The sequence below is a fragment of the Brachyhypopomus gauderio genome, chromosome 5 (assembly GCF_052324685.1).
Source record: "Brachyhypopomus gauderio isolate BG-103 chromosome 5, BGAUD_0.2, whole genome shotgun sequence".
Classification (NCBI taxonomy): domain Eukaryota; kingdom Metazoa; phylum Chordata; class Actinopteri; order Gymnotiformes; family Hypopomidae; genus Brachyhypopomus; species Brachyhypopomus gauderio.
The window spans coordinates 13,120,522-13,139,418 of NC_135215.1; the positions used below are offsets into that span (position 1 = coordinate 13,120,522).

Genomic DNA, 18,897 nt, shown 5'->3' on the forward strand with positions numbered 1-18,897 from the left:
TCTCAGAACTGTGGATGATTTTCTTATTTTAAACAGCACTTTTTTGTTTGCCTCTTTTGTGTGTGTGTGTGTGTGTGTGCGTGCGTGCGTGCGTGCGTGCGTGTGTGTGCGCATGTAAGTGTTTTGCTATGTAATTTGCCAACTGGAACAAGAGCAAAGTCCAGAACCAAAGTGTGTATCTGGACTGGGTTTCCTGTGTTTTCCCTGTGATCGAGCAGAACACATGGTGTTTCAGGGGGAATGCAGGAATGGCACCAAGACTGTTATTCCCTGCTGACAATCCTGGGGGTTTCTGTTCAAGCCGAGCAGCAGGCAGTGTCACTTTACAGGACATGGCTATTATGACCACTCAAGTCATGTGTCACTTCTTTTTTTTTTGTTTGTTTGTGTGTGTGTGTGTGTGTGTGTGTGTGTGTGTGTGTGTGAGAGAGAGAGAGAGTGATTTTTAAACTGACAGTGTAGCCACCCCATGACAGCCTCACAGTTCTATTAGGCTTACACTGGAGCATATTCTGAGTTATCAGAAAACACTTGTCACTTAGCCAGAGAATTCATTGAGAAGAGGTCCCCAGAAACCTCTGGAATTCTTTAAGGAGATGTCGCCTGACACCTCAGACAGGTTACTTTGCCCTCTTGATGGTGCTGTCATTGGCCTGGCATTAGGTACGTCTGATGATATAGAAAGGAAAGCCAGCAGGACTGTGAGTGAGGGAATTACAGGCCACTGTTCTCCCGTGACCTCTCCCCCATCTGTGCTATGCTGTGGAGGCTGATTTCCCTGATGGTGCCAGACAGCATGGGGAAATCAAGCAGGGATTATTTTATTTATCCAATATGATGTAGCTTTTCAATAAAGGATACAATCAATGTCCAACTATCACCATGGTGCCAATGTAATACAGCATATTGGACATCTGTGCTATGGTGTGTTGCTATAACTTTAATTAAAAATAACTTTTTGAGTGATGCTCTGCTGGCAACACTGTAGTGATATTTCATTAATTCTGAAAAAACATCAAAGAAGAAAAAGATGGCATGACATCCAAACTGAGTCCTGTCAAATGTAAACAAGCCTCAAACTTCCAAAAGACACAGGCCCTCTCATCAGCGTTCCTGTCGTCCTGTGCCGTCCTGCGTGGCACCTTCATCCTCCACAGGACACTGCTCCCTTGAGTGTAACTTCTTATGACAAAAAGTGTCCTCTTCTGCAATGACACACACTCAAGCAAGACCAAACATCTGGTCGTGACTCTCTTAACCACACACAACCACACGCACCCTGAACACACAAGGACAATTACACATGTACACCTTTATAAAATGTATGTTCATGGTGCACTTATACATTTGGAATATAGATGTGCACATGTAGTCACTCCACTGCACCACATGCATAAACAGGTGACCACTGTGTGTGCAATTACATTGATACAGAGCATGATCTCATGATCACAGATGCAGATTCAATGACTACAACATTGCACTGAGCAATAATTCACACATGCATGCCTAAATACAGTATAGAACATACAAGGCACTGTGGGCTAAAATTGCACTTGGGCAAACATCTCTCATTTTGGAATCTCTAGGTTTCTAATTGATTAAACAATGGTTCTTTTCACTCAATTAAACAATGGGATATTGCTTGGCAACCATCCATTAACTGCAAGAGACTGGACAATAAAAATAGAATACACATCAAATACTCATTCTGTTTCTAATAAATGCTCATTCTATTTCTGCCCTGGGCTAAAAAAAGACCTCAATGTCTAGGTCCCTTGTTCTGCCTGCATTCTGCCAGCCCTATTTCTGGTTTACAGTCTGAATCTTAATTTTTTCCCACAATTCCACGGAAGAGTTTCTGTTCCTTTTCAGGCTTTGTAGTCTCATTGCAGCTAAGACTATTATACTACACTAGGGGTTTTGCTCTTCCTTCCTGGGTGCTCACAGTTCTTCCCAACTTGATGGGATTCATTTCACTAGCTCAATCAAGCTCTTGAATGGAATCAGCTGCAGTGGAGCAGGGTGGGAGATTAGCTGAGCCGGCTGGGCGAAAGGTGTCCCGGCCTGCGTGGAAGCACCCTGTGATGCCACACCTCTCCTAATTGCATGCCCACAAGTGCCCTACTTTCTTTGCCTTCACTTTCCAAGCAAGTCTACACTGATGCAATATGTGAAAATAGTTACTAATAAATCCTGCATTTCAATACAGTGGCCACACAAGCCCTATTCTATTTATTTCTTATTAAAATATGCTACTATTTCTATTACTGTTCATTATGATGGTGACCTTCTGAAGACCTTACACCAGTTGAAATTCACTTGTACAGTGTAATGCACATCTAGGCAACAGGAGAACGGTGCAGAGAATAAGCACACCTAAACATTGCAATAATGTTTGCACATGGAGAACACAAAGGTCTCGATCTGGTCTATAAAAAATGTGGTAAGGACACAGAAGCAATGGGGTCAAATGTCAAATAAAAGTTTATCTCAGATTGAACAGAATTCTTATGTGAAGTGGATGCCTTCAGAATTTACTGTGTGCAGTACTTTGCTCTGATAAACAGGCGACAGAACCTGCATGTCTGCTGCAATAAACTGTCTCTACATCCCACCCCCACTCTTTCCCTCTCTCTCTCTGTCCTTGTCTGTCCTCCTTTCTATGCCCCTCCCATTTCTTTACTCATCTCCATCCTTTGTCTCTCTGTCTCTCTCTCTCTCTCTGTTCTCTGTCTTTGTTACAACGGTAAGGAACACACATATTAAGTAAGGTCAGAAGTCTTTAAACTCTTTGGCGAGCACAATGCATCCCAGAGAGCAACACTTCAAATGCATTCAGAAGTGTCTTTACAATTTTTTCTCGATTACTATAAGCCCTTTTTGTTTCGTCATTGATGACACAAACACACGCATGTATGACAGCGAGTGACAGGTTCAGAGCGAGCACCAGATTTATTAGCTGGGGGACTTAAAACAGCAGGTCATGCTCAGCTTGGTCGATTAATGGCTCTACCCATACTTGCCAAAAAAGAAATAACAGTATCCAGCTAGCAACACATGGTGTGAGCATACAGGTTTTATATAATTTAGTAAAAATATATAGTAAATATGCTGCAGCATCTTAAGAACTAACCTTCTTAATGGTTCACTATTGATGGGGAACTGTGACCTAAAGGTTAGTGACATGGGTCTTGGCCCATAAGGTCAGCAGTCCAAACCCATGGACTATGGCTGAAGACCCCTTGAGCAAGGCACCCAACTCCCTAACTGCTCCCCAGGTGTCGCTGCAGGTGACTGCCCACTGGGTGTGTGCGCACTCTGGATGGGTTAAATGAACAGAGGAATTTAAAGAGATTAATACAGATACTTCTTCTTCTAATGCTAGTGAACAATAAAAAAAACATTTATTTCATAATAAACACAAACTAAACTTCTCTGGTAAGATAAAAATAGTGAGTAATGCTCAGCTAGATATATTAAAAACCATAGCTAGCCAACAGCTCTCCTGCGCTCAAATAATTAATGATAGCTAGTTGTGGTTGTTGATGCAACAATAAACTACATAGTGAAAAATTATCCCACCAGAATAAGCTGATATGTGATATTGGTATGTCCAATACCTATATTGTTTGTTAAAGCTGCATAATGTACGTTTTGGGAAATTCTGACCTCTGTGAAGAAAAAATGTACTTGCATGAAATGTGTGGAAGAACATTTTGTAATTTGGGTCCTGCTACCTTCCATTTTCCATTGAGAGTGTGTTCACTTTGAAGGAGAACGAGAACTAGGTGATCTGAGGATGTATGAGTTATCTACTATTGTAATCATCCTTATTAGCATAATGTTGAATTTGCATTTGAGGCCCTTCAAATACATATGAAAATAAAAACTGAGGCAAATGTCTTCGGTGACCATAATTTAAATTGTACCTATGTAGCAACACTGTAATCAATACTAACAACTAAGCTAACTACCAAATCAGGTTGAGAGCTTGTCCTAGCTTAGTTAGCGTAGAATGTATTTCGGACAGAGAAAGACAAGATAAGATTAATAATGTTTAAATGTTAAACATGTTTAAATGCTAAATTTACTGATCCCCTGATTGGCCTTCAAATGTACTGAAGTACTGAAAGTAAAAGTAAAGCCTCCATTATTTAGCATCATGCTCTGCATGTAAAACATCAAATAGAATTTGTTTGAATGTTTATTTTTCACAATATCAAAGAATTTAGCTAGCTGGAAGCTCCTAAGTCTATGAACTATGGCAAAACAAATAACTAGCTAGCTATTATAATTTAATATTAGTATTATTTTTGTATTTAATTATTTTATTATTATTTCAACATACACAAAGAAACAGTTTGCTGCAACATAGTTAGATTTCTCATCTAACTATGAACAAATATGGGACTGAAGCAGGCAGAGAAGGCAACTGAAAATAAAGCATTCATTTTTGACTACTTCAAATATTTCACTCAGATAAGGTCATGGGTTTTGTGGTAAGTTACAGTTTCTTCCATTTTTATGAACGAATTTGTTCTCCCTGAGTTTTGCGCTGCTACAGTCACTTTGAACAAAGCGCTGATTGGTGCGCGTGCTTCTTTTGTTTTTTTTGTTTTTTTCTTCTTTTTTTTTTGTTTTGTTGTATTTCTACTGAACACATTAAGCCTGGAACGACAGATTTCACATAATGTAGTGGGATAAAAAATAAAATATTTGACATTGAATTGTAGTGGAGTTAAAGTAAAAAGTTACAAAAATGGAAGAATTATATTTACTTTGTTACTGTCCACCACTGGAATAATGGCAATTGCTTATGTTACATTAGCTAAGATAAAAGTTGGCTAAACACACTGGGCAACTTAAATTAAAATTAAGTTTATATTATGCATAATAAAGACAATTATATACAATTAATCACAAATGCCCTGCAATTCCAGTTAGCTTTTTTTCTTGTACTACAACCAGCTGCAGAAAAACTAGTCAGCTAACGGTAATTTCCTCAGTGGAAGAAAACCACCTTTTGTCCACTGTCAAAGTCATTACACCATGATTGCAGTTCTATTTTTTGGGCTGTTTCTTTGATGTCCCCTGACATTGATACGGTTTAGGAGGCTTTGAGGGCATGTGAAGTTAAAAACGTCACCAGTATTCCTTTCTTTGGTATTTCACAATGGCACTGTGATTGGATAGTTGGTTGACAGTCACCTGCCAATTGGTGTTTAGTATAAAAATCTATTTATTTTTTATTTATTATTTTATTGCTCCACATAAAGTATCCATAAAGTGGGATTCAGCTGTTAGGGGAGAGGTCCTTCGTCCCCTTTCTTGGACTTGGACAAAAATCACAACTATAATAGAATGGTTCAGCGAGTAAACAAAGCTTTAACACTGACATACTGAACATCCTAGAGACTTCAACATCATGACGTTAAGAGTGCAGTCTGGTAACATTTGCGATGTTAAGGCTTCAGGCTAAACAAATGACAGTACTTGTTTCTCAAAGAATTTGTTCTGCACCAAATGATGCGGGAATGGCACTAATCTTCCATATGCCTGCAACCTGCATCTAAATCGCATCCAACTCAAATACCTCTGCAATTATATATTTTTTCTCATGACCCCCACCCCCACCACCATTGCCATGGAGACAAGACTGTTCCTTCAAGGGAATTTGGTATGAAATATGCCTTTAATTTCCATTCAACTGTTCTGTTTGAGCAGCAGTGTGATTCATGGCCTCATGTTCCAGAATCTATTACAGCCTGTGTAAGAACACCTCTAGGGAGATACGTACCTACTACGGTCACTTTCTGGAGGGGCATAATGACATAAAATAGAATAAAATTAGGATATACATAGTGATATTCCCTCTGCCCTCTCCATGTGAAAGCCTCCGAATCAAGAGTCTCATTTTTTATCACTTATCACTAATATCTCATCGTATTGTAGCTGTGCATATTAAAATGGACAAATGTGTGCAGAACACATGCTGTCATATCAGAATACCATAAGACGTCTGTGGTAGGACTTGAATGCCTTATCTGTTAGCAGTGAGTAAGTGTATTGCAATTGCCAGTGCTTTCACAGGGGTAATACCCCATCAGCTTTGGGTTCATTGATCTGACAGACAGGTAAGAGTAATGGGGGATTGAAAGAGGTTCAAAGTGGGCATCCTCCTGAATCCTAAATAGGGCAGTGACAGGGAGCGGGTGAGCTTTTTAAAATCTTGCTTCTCAGATCAATAGATGTCTTTAATGATGTATTACACACAGGGATAGTAAGCAGGTTAACATTTTAATGCTGGATTTAAAATTTTTTATTGCATTTACAGCCAATACATTTAGCTCTAGTTTCCATAATAATAAGAGCAGGTTAATTGGTAACACTTTACATTATTGTTTACTTACTAACGTGACATAATGCATTAGTTAACATGAACAACACATGAAGTAACACATTAACAATAATTAACTAATGTTAAGTAAACATGTAACAGTTGCGGCTCCTGTTTTGGCTCTTTGTTGCTTGCACCTTTTTTGGTGTGACCTTAAAAATATTATATATTTTTTATTACATTGTACTGATTTACATACATAAGTAATGGGTAACTTGGAAATATACTGTATTTTGTATCATAAATATTAATATGCAAATTGTATAATTAATGCATTTTAATATTGTTTTTTTTAAAAGATAAACAGATAAGCTGGGCCTGAGTGCTGAGAGGGAGGTTCTCTCTTTTGGCATGAAGCCCGCCTCCTGTGAGGAAGACAAGTGCCAGGGTGAGGAAGGGCAGTGATAGTGAGGAAGGAGGTGTGTGCCAGCGTGCCAGGCCCTTGGCTGCCATTGCACCGTGGGTAAGCAGTGCTAGCGTGCATGGCAGAGTGAGCCACCATCCTCAGGGGCAGACACGCATGGGTATGGAGCATGACTGACACTGGCATGGGCTTAGGGACACTTCTGTGTGTATGTGTGTGTGAGAGAGAAGGGAGGTAAGCTTGGCTCAGTGGCTCTGCAGAAGTAAGGCTGTGTCTGTGTGTGTGTGTGTGTGTGTGTGTGTGTGTGTGTGTGTGTGTGTGTGTGTGAGCGTGTGTGCGTGTGTTTCTTTATCTCCTCTTTCAAGATGGCAGCACAATGAGAGGAGGGTACAATACTGGTGGCTGTTCCTCCCCATCCCCACGCAGAGCACAGAGCTGAGTAAAGCCCCTCAGTATTAACTCCTCTCCTCACACAGTTCACAGTTCACCTAATAGAACCTAATAACTACACTTTCCCAGTGGAAACTAATAAAGGGACATGTAAAGAGGAAAATTCATTGGTCAAACATTTTTATTAGTTTATTTCTGTGTCCAATAAAGTATAGACATTTACAAGTGTGAATGTACAGCAGATAAAACATTTCCCACTGCAGTTTTGGAAAGAGTGAGTGGAGAGAGAGAGGATGCAGGCTGTGCTGGTAATGTTCCAGGCCTTCAGGGGATAAACCCATTGGTGGATGAAGAGAGAGGAATGACACTTATTCCCTTTCTATGTTGTCCCTGCACACACACACGCACACACACCCACCCACTAAGATTCTCTCTATCTCTTCTTCTCCTTCAAACCCTTGAGAGCAGCTTCAGTTATTGCTGTTATCAGCTACATTACCTTCATCAACACGGCTATCATCATCACCTGCTTCTTCTATAATGTTCTCCTGCAAGAAGACTTTGAACACCTTTGGCTAGATGGAGAATCTTCTGCACATATATCTAACAGAGATGTAAGCATTCATTAATTATTAATTCATTCATTCATCTTCTAAACCATTCAATTAATCTCACGAACAACCCTGATCAGGACATGAGTCCTAAAGCACTTTGAATGTACAGTGTACAACAGGTACCATATAAATAATCTGGCCTTGCCTGTCCATCACAGAGAACACACTCCAGTGCAGTCACTCACACCAAGCCCGCTTAGAGACACCAGTCACTGGAACGTGGGAGGAAACCAGAATACCCAGAGGAAACCCACGAACACACACAGAACATGCAAACTCTGGGAATTTAACTCAGGTTACTGTAGCTGTAAAGCCACCCAGATTTCCAAGCACTTGGCATAAGAAACACCAAGGATGTGTCTTTTAAATGACCGTGTTTCCATGTTATTCATGGTATGAGTTGAGGTTATGAAGTATCACAACAACTGCACCTGAACACCCTACTGTGTACAGTGAAATGGATATACCTGAAAGGTCTTCAGTGTACAGTGAAGAGCTATACTTTAACAGTCTTCTGTGTGCCGCGAATAGCTACATCCTGAACAGTCTGCAGTACACTGTAAACAGCTATATCTGAACAGTCTGCAGTATACAGTAAACAGCTATATCTGAACAGTCTGCAGTATACAGTAAACAGCTATATCTGAACAGTCTGTAGTATACAGTAAACAGCTATATCTGAACAGTCTGTAGTATACAGTAAACAGCTATACCTGAACAGTCTGTAGTGCATAGTGAACAGCTATACCTGAATAGTCTGCAGAATTAGGGACAAATAAACATAAGGACAAAGAAAGTTTTGATAAAAGTATTTCAGCTTGCTATTTGTAAAGAGTGAACGTGTTTCTTACGGAGCATCTTAAAATGAAAAAGAGCATGAATTTATGAGGGATTTCATAATCTTATAGCTACAATGTTTTGCTTTGCCATATAGACATCTAACCTGACTGTAAAATCAATAATGCAATAACACTCAATAACCTTAGCTTTAAAATTCATTGGTCTTTATAATGCATGGTCTTTGTCCAGCCTCAAATACACTACAAAGCAATAACACACTCTCACAAAGGAATACGAAACTGTAACTGCACTCACAACAAATAGCACATAAAACACTGGCTACATGTGTCTTCTACTCATGTTAACATATAAATGATGGTCAGCACCATCTTATGATGAGATGCTCCTGCAATATTATCACCCAGGATCCATAAAGAAAAATGTTAACTGGCCTTGAGTAGTGATGTAGATAATTTAGCTTTGTAAGCACAAGGTTAAAGAAGCCACTTGTCATGATTATCCAGGACAGTCAACCTCAATCCGCACCCGTAAATGCCAGAGTCAGTATTTTATCTGGACAGTTATTTAAACAAAGGCTCCGTTACTGCTGTGTCATGCACAGCAGAAATAAAATCCCACAGGGACCATTTAAGAAAAATAAATTTCTTAATTTTAGTACATGCTCCTGAATAACTATTGATCACACTGTGTAGCACTGCACTATGTGTGAATGTGAGAGTGTTCTCTATTCTGAAGTAACAATCAATGGGATATAATTAGTCATGTGTTAAAGGTTTTATTTCATTTCCTGGGAAGGACAAACAACCAGCTCTCATCCACATAAAACTGAAAAAAGTGCAAGGCAGACTTAAAGAGAAAAAAGGAACCAAAGACCAAAAGATGGACCTGAATGTTAGGGTGTAGTCTCCAAAAAAGGAACTCAGACAGAACTCTGTTGAAAGGATGGATGGATGGATGGATGGACGGACAGATAGACAGACAGACGGGGTATTACTCATTATAGTCCTCTCTGGTGTGTGTCTTTGGCCCGTGAGAGGGCAGGTAGCTTTAGATCCTTCTCTACGCTCAGGCGTCACTCTGTCAAAGCAGATGAGCACACAAACATTCAGCAACAAACAGCCATTAAAATTCACCCGAGTCTCCTCCGTGCTGTTCACACTCTCTCTCTCCCTCAGTCTCTCTCTCTTTTACACAGACATACATGCTCAGACAGACACACGCCCTTTGAATTGTTCCTTCTTGCTCAGTTTATATGAATGCAGCAGTGGAAGAAGAGACTGAGACAAGCATTAGGTCAAAGTTACATTGCCTTTTTCACACAGAGCCTAAGTTAAAGTTATGTTCAGTAGTCCTATTAGATCCAAAGCACCTCATAGACCTAGACGCAGACGTAGACCTACACGTAGTCTTGTAACTCAGTCACACACGTTTTGTGAAATAGTGAATCTCCAACAAGAGATGTTATTAGAATTCAAGAAGCAGCAGCATTTAACAGCTTTGCATCAATGACACTGTGTCCTTGTTAGCATAACTTTTCATTACAAAAATGTAACATAATACTGTAGAATAATGTAAAAATCAGGCTAAGTTGTAAAACTATATTTCACAACTTAACCAGTGTCCTCATGCAAGATACCTCGCTGGCTACAATAATAAAAAAATAAGTCAAGATAAAATGTCCCAAGACAGGTTATCAAATTTAATTACAATATATATGTATCCCTAGGAAACAGAATGTATGTATCAATACCCCCCACCCCACCCCCCAAACAAAAATGAATCAATAAAACAAAAACAAACATAGCTTTAAAATCACACCAGGAATCACACCCAGTTTGATTTCTTATCTCTAGACATAAATGAACAGCAGGGGAACACTGGGCTAATACCAGAGTCTGGAGCCCGGGCCTCACACTGCAGTCTCATACTGACGGAACGTCCCTCTGCTCTTCATGCCTTGAAACACATCTGACTGGTTACACTAGCTTTAATATGAGAAGAGGCCAGTGGAGAACTCATAGTTCCTCTGTATACTGCTTTGTTGTGTGTGTGTGTGTGTGTGTGTGTGTGTGTGTGTGTGTGTGTGTGTGTGTGTGTGTGTGTGTGTGTGTGTGTGTGTGTGTGTGTGTGTGTGTGTGTGTGTGTGTGTGGTGTGCGTGTGCGTGTGTGTGTACATGAGTTCCACTTGATGCCTTTTGGATATGAAAGTTCAGGAAGTGTTTATGAAACAGCATTACAGACCAATTTCTGGCTATGTGTGTTCTTAAGAGGAATTGAAGTTCAAATAAAGGCTATAATCTTCCTCTCACTGTGTTTCTGGCCACTGGAGGCACTTTTAAATCTTCTGCACTCTGTATCTCTCCCTCATTTCTCAAGGTTCAGGTCACTCCTTTTCTCTCCATAGTCCATAGCACACAAACACAAAACACTCACTTTCCTTTTTTATCTTCAGTTTAATACAGTTGAGTAAAAACAAATATGTACATATTTCATTCCTGTTCATTTAATGGAGAGCACAGAGTGAGCAAAACCACAGCTGCCATATCGTTCTTATCAAAACAACAGTGGTGAGGTATGACCAGATCCCCACTGAGAGAGAGGGGAGATGTTCTCTGGTGCCAGGAGGCAGAACTGATGGTTTTACAGGCAGGAGGGAAGGTCAGCTTCTCACGCTTGGTTGAGGGAAAGAGGGAGAGAGGGAGGGAGGGAGAGAGAGAGAGAGAGAGAGAGAGAGAGAGAGAGAGAGAGATTGTTTTATTGATGGTGCAGAAGTCAACTTCACACAGCAGGCACATTTATCTGTGGGAAGTGCGTGACTTTTATAGCAGCAGGATAAATAGCCTTTCCTCCCTCATTAGAAGCCAGATTTGCACTTCCAGTGTCAGGCTTAGGAATAACACAAGGGCCTGTATTTAATAAATGTTATAGAGGAATGCAGATCTGAGACCATGTGCTCGGCTCTCTGCACTGTTCTGTCCTTAACAGCATCGGAACCACACCGATCCAGAAACACGTTTGTGACGTTGGTGCTCCAAGAAGCTCTGAGGTCAGGGTGAGACGACAAGATTTTCTCTTCACAGTCACTTCTATGAGGTGCATTGTCTCTCTGTGGAGCGGTCTCTGTCGTGACACACCTCATCTTGTGTGTGTGTGTGTGTGAGTGTGTGGGGGCGTGTGTGCGTTTGTGTGCATTTGTGTGTGTTTGTGTGTCCTAACGCCTACAAGCCAGTCTGGATCCTGTCTGTTTATTTTGCCGTGTGGTTTGCATCGCTGTATAAAATGAACAGGGGAAGCCTGGCAGAGCTGCTACATACTGATCATGTTTGAGGATTCAGAAATATACAGAGCGAGATCTGTGTGCTGTTCTCCTCCGCGGGAGGCACATGACTCTGGTTCCTGCCTTAGTTCAGGATTAGAAGAGAAACTTCTAAAGCCTGCCATGGTCAAGCTGCGATGCAGCGAGGAACGCTAACACATAGGGGTAATGACTGTTTTCCTACTGAAATGTTTTTTGTGTTCTTTTAAATTGTTTCTGTTTCAAAGCTCTAAAATATTTTTGTTGCTGCATAAAATTGTGTTTCTTAGAATATATTATGAATAAACGTCTTAGGGTTGACGCTGAATATCCTTTGGTAAAGTCACTTGAATGGCGAATGTGCACTGGCTTGTGTGACTACCCAGTACCCACAGTGCCCAAAGTCCACCCAGCACCCACAATGTCCTTACTGTGCCCACAGTACCCTCAGTGTCATTTATGTGCCCACAGTACCCTTACTGTGCCCACAGTGCCCTAACTGTGCCCATGGCACTCGAACTACCACCAATCCTCTAGTACCTCTGATCTCTGGATCTCTGTTTGCTACAGCGTGAAGCAAATCTGACTGGCAGTACAAATGTGTGAGTGACAGTATGGTCCAACAGCTGATGGTGCTTCATGACTGCACTTTCCAATGGCACCACCCACAAAGGGAAGGCCTCCACCACAGTGGACAATGTGGCAAACGGAGGCTCGAGGCTTCGATTCACACACCAGTTCACAGGCCTGGAGTGTGAAGCGAAGTGTTAACATAGCCTATTCCAAACTTGTGAAACATTTAAAAAGAAAGACAGTTTGCACTGCACACCATGGACAAAACATTATAACTGTGATTATATTGTGCTATATCATGCAATATTAACACACACACACACACACACACGCACACGCACACGCACACACACACACACACACACACACACACACACACACGCACACACACAAAAGCCTTTTTGTGAAATTTGAAAACTGGTCTGCATTCTGGTGACTAAGATTTGCAGTTCTTGGAGCATTTAAATTGTCAGTAGGCACATACAAATGTGGCCGGCTGTGATGCTACTTTGCATATTATAGCCTTCTGCAGCAATATTAGTACTGCAAAAGCCTATATTGTAATAACTAACATATAACAACAAGCAATACATTGGGCAACCTACTTGGGATTATGAGATTTTTCTATCGAGAAGAACCCAGGCCTCCGCCACTCACCCCCAGGGCAACCCGCAGGGCAGCGCCGACAGAGGCTTTTCTCTGGAGGTTGAGACGGCCCCCGCTGGGGCCCGTCTATGGTCATCAGACAAGCTACAGCCAGGCTGATATCTGCCCTCCTCTCCCTTACCCGTCACAGCAGGAGCTTTTAGCGAGGTAGTGTGTGTTTATTACGGCTTTCAGCTTGCCTGCCTTATTATAGGCACTGCTGTCAAGGCACATCGGAAACAAGGAAGCAAACGTAGTGCTCGCGTGTCTTTACAGTGCGTTTAATTGGACTGCCGACTGATAGACCAGTCTCTGAGGACTGAGCTAACAGACTGTAGGTGATCCCTAATGATCACCATTATTAATGTTTTGAAGAGAAAGATCTAAAAAATATTACTGCAGGTTCGCTCTTTCTCTGTCCGGCCCATGTATTGTTTCCATGACAAGCCTCCAGGTGGAATGCAAGGAAATGGAGGGAGTTTGATTGTCACAGAGTGAAGTGTTAGGAGATTGACTTGGACAGTGAGAGGAGAGAGTGAGTCAGAGATGTAGCGTGGGGGTGGGAGAGTGGAGCATGCCCGTGGCCAACTTTACCCAGGGAAGGGAAAGTGTCGACGGCAAAGGCAAATTGGAATCACCTGATCCTTTCATTAAAAAACACCAACAACGTTTGATTTTCGCTTCACTGCACATATGATTGTAGGATGTCTGTGAGAAAATGTGACCAAGAGATTTTGGATTGCTTCTGTGGTGCTTTGCTGTTGGGTTTTGTAGACACACCTTGACAAGGTGTTCACACAAGTAGAACTCCACTACTGCTCATCCAGCACTGCATGGTTGCTTCCATGGTTCATAAGACTTCTAAACCTCTTTTCTGCTGGTGTTCCATCTACATGGAGCAAACTAAATCTGTAAAAGAGCTTTATCATACTGGTCTTTCACCACTGACCATCAGGTCTTTTTTAATGCCTAAGCAATGAGCCTCTGTCCTTGCACTATTGAACCGATATGTGTCCAAATTCAGAACTGCTACTCATGAATTTTCATGCTACATTACGCCCCAGAGTTTTGTGTTCCAAGTTCCTGACTGTGCATATCTGTTTTCACAGCCATCAATGCTGAGCAGCAATGCTGTATTATTTTTTATTTTTACAAAAAAAACACTGAATAGGCTCAATTAGGCTACGTGTGAGAAACCTTAGATTATTCAAAACAAATTGCTAACTAATGTAGATATACTATACATCCACATTCATTTAATGCGTTTTTTAAGTGTAATAATTTTTATTTAGAACGTTAACTAGTTCTTCAGCTAGAATTTGAAGAAAAGCAAAACATCACCGACAGACAACCTTACCTCACCTTTTATCTGCAGTCTGGCCCTTTAAATGTGCTTTTCACCGTACACGTTCTTCTTTCAGTTCTTCTTAAATCTTACCGAGACATTCCGCACTCCCCTGAAATTGTTCTAGTCACATGCGCTCAAATTGAAGAGCCTGCGTGTTGGGAGAGACGCGTCACATCCCTGCTCGGCTCCTCCCGCGCGCCCTCCTCTCTCCAATCTGTTCTCCGCGCAGTCAAGACACTGACGAGACTCGAGAGCGAACGCAACGAGTGTCGAATTATTCCATTATCATTTCATTTTTCACTTCCTTTAAACTGACCGGAATCGATATTGCTGTCTGTGGTTGCGGTGGTCAGCGACTTTTCCCTGGATATAAAAACAATGCTAGACACTGGAGGATGTTCTCGAGACGGTGAGAACGGACGTGTCCTTTTGCGCCTCCGTCACCATCACACAAAGGGCTTACACTTGTTACTCGAACCTCTGCCCTCCGCGTAAGTGTCTGTGCGATCTTGCCAACGTCTTTAACCGTACAAACTTGACTGAAACAAGTGACTTCTCAGGAACCTAGTTATGGCACAAGGCGCGGTGTTTGTCAGACGTGTCATCTGGTGAGGTGCTGAGGAACCCGAAGGGACGCGTGAAGAGTTGGGGCTGCCTGCCCTTGGTGTTGGTCTGAATCAGGGAGGTATCTTGCTAGCAATTTAAGAATCGGGTCACAGTACAGAGCTTGAAGCGCGCAGAAGGAAACATGGATAAACTGATACAACCGAGAGTGGATTTATTAACAGTGGAAATATTAATACTCGTCTGAGGTGCGCGGTTACTCGGGGGAGTTGGTGGCTTTGGAGGAAAGAGGCTGTATTTGTGAAATGCGCACACGACGACCCACCGACTCAATCTCGCCCCGGCTCTTCTGGCCGCGACACACAGAAAGTAAGTTAAAATATTTTTTTTTATGATATTAAAAATAAGGATTTTTTTAAAGGAATTAAATACTTTGCAGTCCTTAAAGCAAGTCTCTCCGTAATCTATTTATAATCTGCTTCATCCTGTCAAATCCACAGATTGCTTTGGTAACGTGGATCTTCTCCGTTACAGCCTAACGGTGACCGGGGGGTCCACGGGCGTGCGCGGTCATGCTCAGGCAAATGCTTTTGAATTCCACTGCGGCGGCACGAGACTTGGACCTGATGACCCAGACGCACGCACCGGCACCACTTAACGTCTCCCACGGGCCCGTTAGCGTGTCGGCTCTCCTGAAGCCTACGGGTCGAGGTGGTGGGCTGCGCGAGGGAGAACTGAACAAGCCGGACTTGGCAACATACCTGGTGATGTGCCTCGTGCTGTTTCTGTTAGTGTTACTGATCGTGTTTTTCATCAACTGTCAACTTCGAAACTCTTTCTTTGCCTCCATGCCTTACGACCGGTCACTGCGCGAGGCCCGGAGCTCTTACAAATGAGATGGATCACGCTGTGGACTTGAGGATGGGCCGAAGTGGGCACATTGAATAATGCCCCTAAATGCAGTGAAAATGGGCTTGCGCTCAGCCCACGAGCCGGTGCGCGCCGCGTGGAGCGCCGAAAGGGCGACGGAACCCAAGGGCTCTGACTGGCGCTCTTCTAATTGGTTCTATCACAATAATAATCATTTTGTATGACTACACTGCAATGTTAGGCAATTTCCCTCCATGAATTTAATCTCATGTCGTGTGCACAGTGTAATACAGATTATTTTCTTGTATGGTGTAAATCCATCATTAAATCTTATATTCAACAGCATTCATTATGGACTCTCATTGGAGGAGAAAAACAATGATTTCCACTGGTTAAGCGATTATATGAAGACATAAATGAAAGGTAAGATAAGGATGAAGATTAAAGTAATCTTCCTCTTGGCAGCGCTGAGGACACGCAGGCTGTTAACTTTTATATCCATTTTGAAGATCTTTTGATAATCTTATTTTAATTGCAGTGTCTTCGCATTTATGTGAATGACATGTCCTTCACCACAACAAATCAGGAACTGATGAATATCTTCTTATGCTGGGAAATATTAGCTATCGATGTGCTCATAGCAGCCTGTCCGATACCTTTACGCATATCATAAGGCGTAAGTCCTCGATAAAGACAATTCCTCTCCAGTATAATTGGTTCAATTTATGACGACAGTCGCAAAAAGAAAACTTCTTGCCATTTCCAAAACATGACCCAGACTAATTTAATGTCGTTCCCTACATTAGCATTTTCAAAGTAAGAAAAATGAGAAAATACTGAAAGCTAACAGCCATCGTGGCATTTAGTAAAAATATCCGACTGTCCTTTAAGTCGTGACGTTATATCACCAGTGCTGTCCGTGCGCCACCTTGTTCACTAGCCTATGCAACACACACGCGCGCTGTGGTGTGTGCATGTGTGCGCGCGCGTGTGTTACAGCATCTATTTTTACATATCAACCAAATATCAGCAATGTGAATGACTGAATAGTTTTCATGAATCTGTAATCGTTAGGCTACAAACGGAGTCCTGAAAGACATGACCGAGACCCCAACTATGAGTCAAAATACAGATATTTTTTGCGAATTTGCGCATAGGTGGGCGTTCCAGAGAGCGAATAAATCGGAACGAGTGCAGAAGGATTACAATGGTTAATCGTAGGAACTGGGAGGCCACCGTAAAGGGGAGTCGAGTCAGCACATTTTCGGGGTGAGCCTATGGAGACTGTTGTGGAGAACCAGACGGGCGGAAGTGACATTTGCAAAATTTTACAGGCGAGCACAAATAAATGTCAGCAATACTATGTCCTGTCTGTATTTATTAACACGTTTCTATAATTGGTTTTCAACCCAAACGAATCCTCTGGTTCCAAGCCCTCGATATATAATTAAGTGTGCACTAATAGAGCGTGCATAGAGAGTGATAATAGAGCGGTAGAGTCAAGTTCGAGAGAAGACGGGTATGCGAAGGGCGCGAGTTCTCCTCTCCAAAGATGCCTCTTTTTGAGATTTCACGGTCTAAAACAAACATACAGCAGAAATAAGCAGTTTTGTGCAGCTTTTCAGGGACTTAACGAACATGAAAGTGACTCCGTCAGTGTGGAATTTTATATAGACATTTTAAGAATGTAATTATATATGCAACATTAAAATGCCAAATGCAATATTAAACTGCGGCGTATGATAGTTATGATTAGTGGGCTATAACAAGCCTTTGAGTCTTGGCCTTTGAACCCGATACTACGGTTGCAGTTCATATTCTACACACTTGGTGGAGCTCTTAAGTAAAAGATTCGGTTATGGCGCATTATAAAGTGACCTGTGATTATGTGCGTTCAACAGATGGTTGATTTCAAACAAATCTCAATGTGTCTATCAGCTGCTTCATAAATGTACAGTTCATTTACTAATAAGTCTAAATTTGTGCTCCAATCAGTTAAAGACTTAAAGAGATAACGTTAAATAGTCCTGTAAGGACGGATTGGGGATTGATATTACCCGGACATTTGTTTCATTTCATATCACCCCGTAAACTTCAAGCAGCTAGAAATGTGTACAAAGCCACTATGAGATATTTGTTATTAAAAGAGCAACTGGCCAGTGACTGTTTTATCCACTTATTTGTCTCAGGTGAGGCTGAGGCGCGCGTGGCCCCGCCCTCGCGCTAACCTGAGACAGGAAGAGACGCGCTTAGCCTTGTTCTCAACGGGACCACCCGAGGACGTTACTCACTCACAGTTATGGGAGTCAAGTTCAAAAGGCCCGAGAGACATGATGTTCGTCGAGTGGATTAAAAGCGGTGGACGTTATCGTGACAAGTTGGTGAAGTTACAGAGCTAGAAAGAGCCGAGTTTAGTGCGCTTGACCGAGTCGAGCAAGCAGTGTCTGGCGCTGCTAGCTGCACACACGGAGAAGTGAAGGTTGGCCGAACGGGGCTGGTGACCAGCGTCACGTTAGTCGTGTAGGCGAGTCTTTAATGTATGTTTACGTCGTCGGTACGACTTCGGCTATTTTGTTGAAAGGGACCGGTTTAAAGTTTAAAGGACCATCTTCCGTGATTTGGGGGTTCAGTTTCAAATTTCCCTCCCTTTTTGTTTAGCTGAACTAAGTGAGGGGGTCCGGGACGAGGAGTGCTCAGCACCGCCAGGCCGCAGGAGCAGCCCGCCGGCTGGGGAAGGAGGACGAGTGAAGTGTGTCCGTTTGGGCTGAGTTCCAGTACAAACATTCACTTGACGAGTCTTTATTAAAGTACATTGATTGAGTTCGATTAAATATGGATCCTCCTAACTCTGGAAATTCAGCCTCTGCCGCGGCTCCGAAAAGCGGCAAAGACAAAAAGTCTAAGAAACATTATGACGAAGGAGACGGAAAGAAGAAATTTGTAAGTGTTTCGTCTTTGCTTTGTGTATTTCCTTTAAGTTCTTGTCGCTGTCACGACGAACGTGAGACCGCCGTGTGTACTGTTGTTAACTCG

The 18,897-nt window shown here is 42.0% G+C and overlaps 2 protein-coding genes across 6 annotated transcripts in view; both read left to right on the forward strand.

Annotated features, from left to right (window-relative positions):
* The first annotated feature begins 14,540 nt into the window (after positions 1-14,540).
* On the forward strand, positions 14,541-16,209 carry smim32 (small integral membrane protein 32). 2 transcript variants are annotated; one of them, XM_077005814.1, is made up of 2 exons: positions 14,541-15,363; positions 15,495-16,209. In XM_077005814.1, the coding sequence occupies exon 2, from the start codon at positions 15,567-15,569 to the stop codon at positions 15,888-15,890; it is 324 nt and encodes a 107-aa protein (XP_076861929.1). In that variant the 5' UTR covers positions 14,541-15,363; positions 15,495-15,566; the 3' UTR covers positions 15,891-16,209. The 2 variants fall into 2 exon arrangements, with proteins under 2 accessions (XP_076861929.1, XP_076861927.1); XM_077005812.1 differs by having other exon boundaries at positions 14,545-15,363; positions 15,529-16,209.
* Positions 16,210-18,071: 1,862 nt separating this feature from the next.
* The window catches only part of LOC143514524 (protein diaphanous homolog 1-like), a 42,227-nt gene continuing 41,401 nt past the window's right edge, over positions 18,072-18,897 (forward strand). The window contains exons 1-2 of one of the 4 annotated variants that reach the window (XM_077005815.1): positions 18,073-18,401; positions 18,523-18,804. In XM_077005815.1, the coding sequence (XP_076861930.1) occupies positions 18,697-18,804 (108 nt within the window). In that variant the 5' untranslated portion in view covers positions 18,073-18,401; positions 18,523-18,696. Of the gene's footprint in view, positions 18,805-18,897 lie in introns of all 4 variants that reach the window. The other 3 variants (XM_077005817.1, XM_077005816.1, XM_077005818.1) reach the window with 3 other exon arrangements.

What these genes read in the sequence shown, in the direction of transcription:
- smim32 (XM_077005814.1), top strand. Translation starts at nt 15,567, where the DNA reads ATGCTCAGGCAAATGCTTTTGAATTCCACTGCGGCGGCACGAGACTTG.